This window comes from Cyprinodon variegatus, unplaced genomic scaffold (assembly GCF_000732505.1).
Source record: "Cyprinodon variegatus isolate N-32 unplaced genomic scaffold, C_variegatus-1.0 Scaffold775, whole genome shotgun sequence".
Taxonomy (NCBI): Eukaryota; Metazoa; Chordata; class Actinopteri; order Cyprinodontiformes; family Cyprinodontidae; genus Cyprinodon; species Cyprinodon variegatus.
Window position 1 is genome coordinate 293,938 of NW_015151228.1, and position 1,543 is coordinate 295,480.

At 43.6% G+C, this 1,543-nt stretch overlaps 1 protein-coding gene across 1 annotated transcript in view; it reads left to right on the forward strand.

Moving 5' to 3' along the window:
- ccdc18 (coiled-coil domain containing 18) overlaps positions 1-1,543 on the forward strand; it is a 39,200-nt gene that overhangs the window by 26,752 nt on the left and 10,905 nt on the right. The window contains exon 18 of the mRNA XM_015396086.1: positions 1,209-1,351. Within this exon, the coding sequence (XP_015251572.1) occupies positions 1,209-1,351 (143 nt within the window). The remainder of the gene's footprint in view (positions 1-1,208; positions 1,352-1,543) is intronic.

Below are 1,543 nucleotides of genomic sequence, written 5' to 3' on the forward strand. Positions count from 1 at the left end.
AACAACAATTATTGAAGATTTCCAGAGGACTTCACCATTGAAATTCACCAGAGCTATAGTGAAACTGACAATGCCCACGTGCATGGCAGTTTCGATCTCAAGGAACTTGAGCGAACAGGTCCCAGCTAAGTGGCGGAAAACAATTCAATTTCAATTCAGTTTATTTCTATAGCTCCAATTCCCAACACATCATCTAAAGGCTCTTTATAGAGACAATTCAACCAGATCATCCAGTCAGATTGGTTCAAACTCTTCTATCTAAGGAAAACAGTTAGTCACAGTAAGAAGAAAAGTGCTCCCTATGTCCTCCAGCAGCCTAAGCCTATAGCAGCACAAACGCAGAAATAAAAATTCTGGATGAGGTATAAGAAATGTAGAGCCACAGTGTAGCCAAGGTAGAACCCAGGTGAAAGGTCTATCCGGAATGAAATTCTCCTCCGCCGGATTGTCTCGTTAATGTCGGTCTATGAGCTTCTGCGTCCTCTCTCTAAAATCTGTGTTCTTGTACTAATGAATCAGAGTTTGCGTGAAGGGGCCGCATAATTTTACACCAAGTTTGTTTTGGTGAGAGTTTTATAAAAACAGGAGCTGATCAGCAAACATTTCAGGGTATTTGGGATAAATGCCCGCATGGCCGCCCACTACACTGAGGTGAGAACCCTCTTTAATATATATAAGCACAGTGTCTTTATTATAGTTTATATTTGCAGTAAAAAATAAAGGAGAATCTCCCCAAACTGTCCTACATATAAAACTCTATTTGGAACGAGATTTCACCATAAGGAACCGTGACACCATTCAGACTGCCTGGAGAAGAAGCATGTGTCTGTAGATCTACTGATGTGCTACCAAAGTTGTTCCACACTGATACAGCAGGAAGAAGTTAAATTGGTGTTAAAGAGATGTCGCGACGAATTTCGTCCCGAGTCAAATGTCAGCTTGTTAAAGATGGAGCCTCAGGCTTGCAAAGTTGCATCTGAATCAAGCACAGGACTTTTGGAACAACGGCCAAGGCTGAGATGGTGGCCGAAGGTGTAACGATACGGGCTTGTTTAGGAGCTAAAGAACTGGGCTCCCTCTCCGCCAACGAGTCCTTCAGGATTACCTCGGCGAAGCAGAATTTTCCAGAGGCCAAACTGTGGCCTTTTCTTGTTTGTAGTTTCCTGGTCCTTTTCCAACATCAGCCGATTCTCTACCGTCCGTCACAGGTTTCCAGTTTGGAGCTCCAGCTGGAACGGACTCGGGCGTCTCTGCAGGATGACATCAGAAGTAGTGAGCTGAAGGCGCAGGCTGCTGAAGAGAACCTACAGGAGACGAGCCGACAGAACGAGCAACTGTCCAGATCAATCAGGTACAAAACTCTGTGCAGAACCGCTTTAAAAATAGGATTAAAGAAAACTCAGTAAAACAGCCTGTTTTAATGATGAAACCTGTCCCCACAACTCGCCATCGTATTAAAAATCACATCCTGATGTCTGCATTAGGTAATATTAATAATCGTTTTGTATTGATTCATCGATCCAACAGCCGACGATCCGATGCA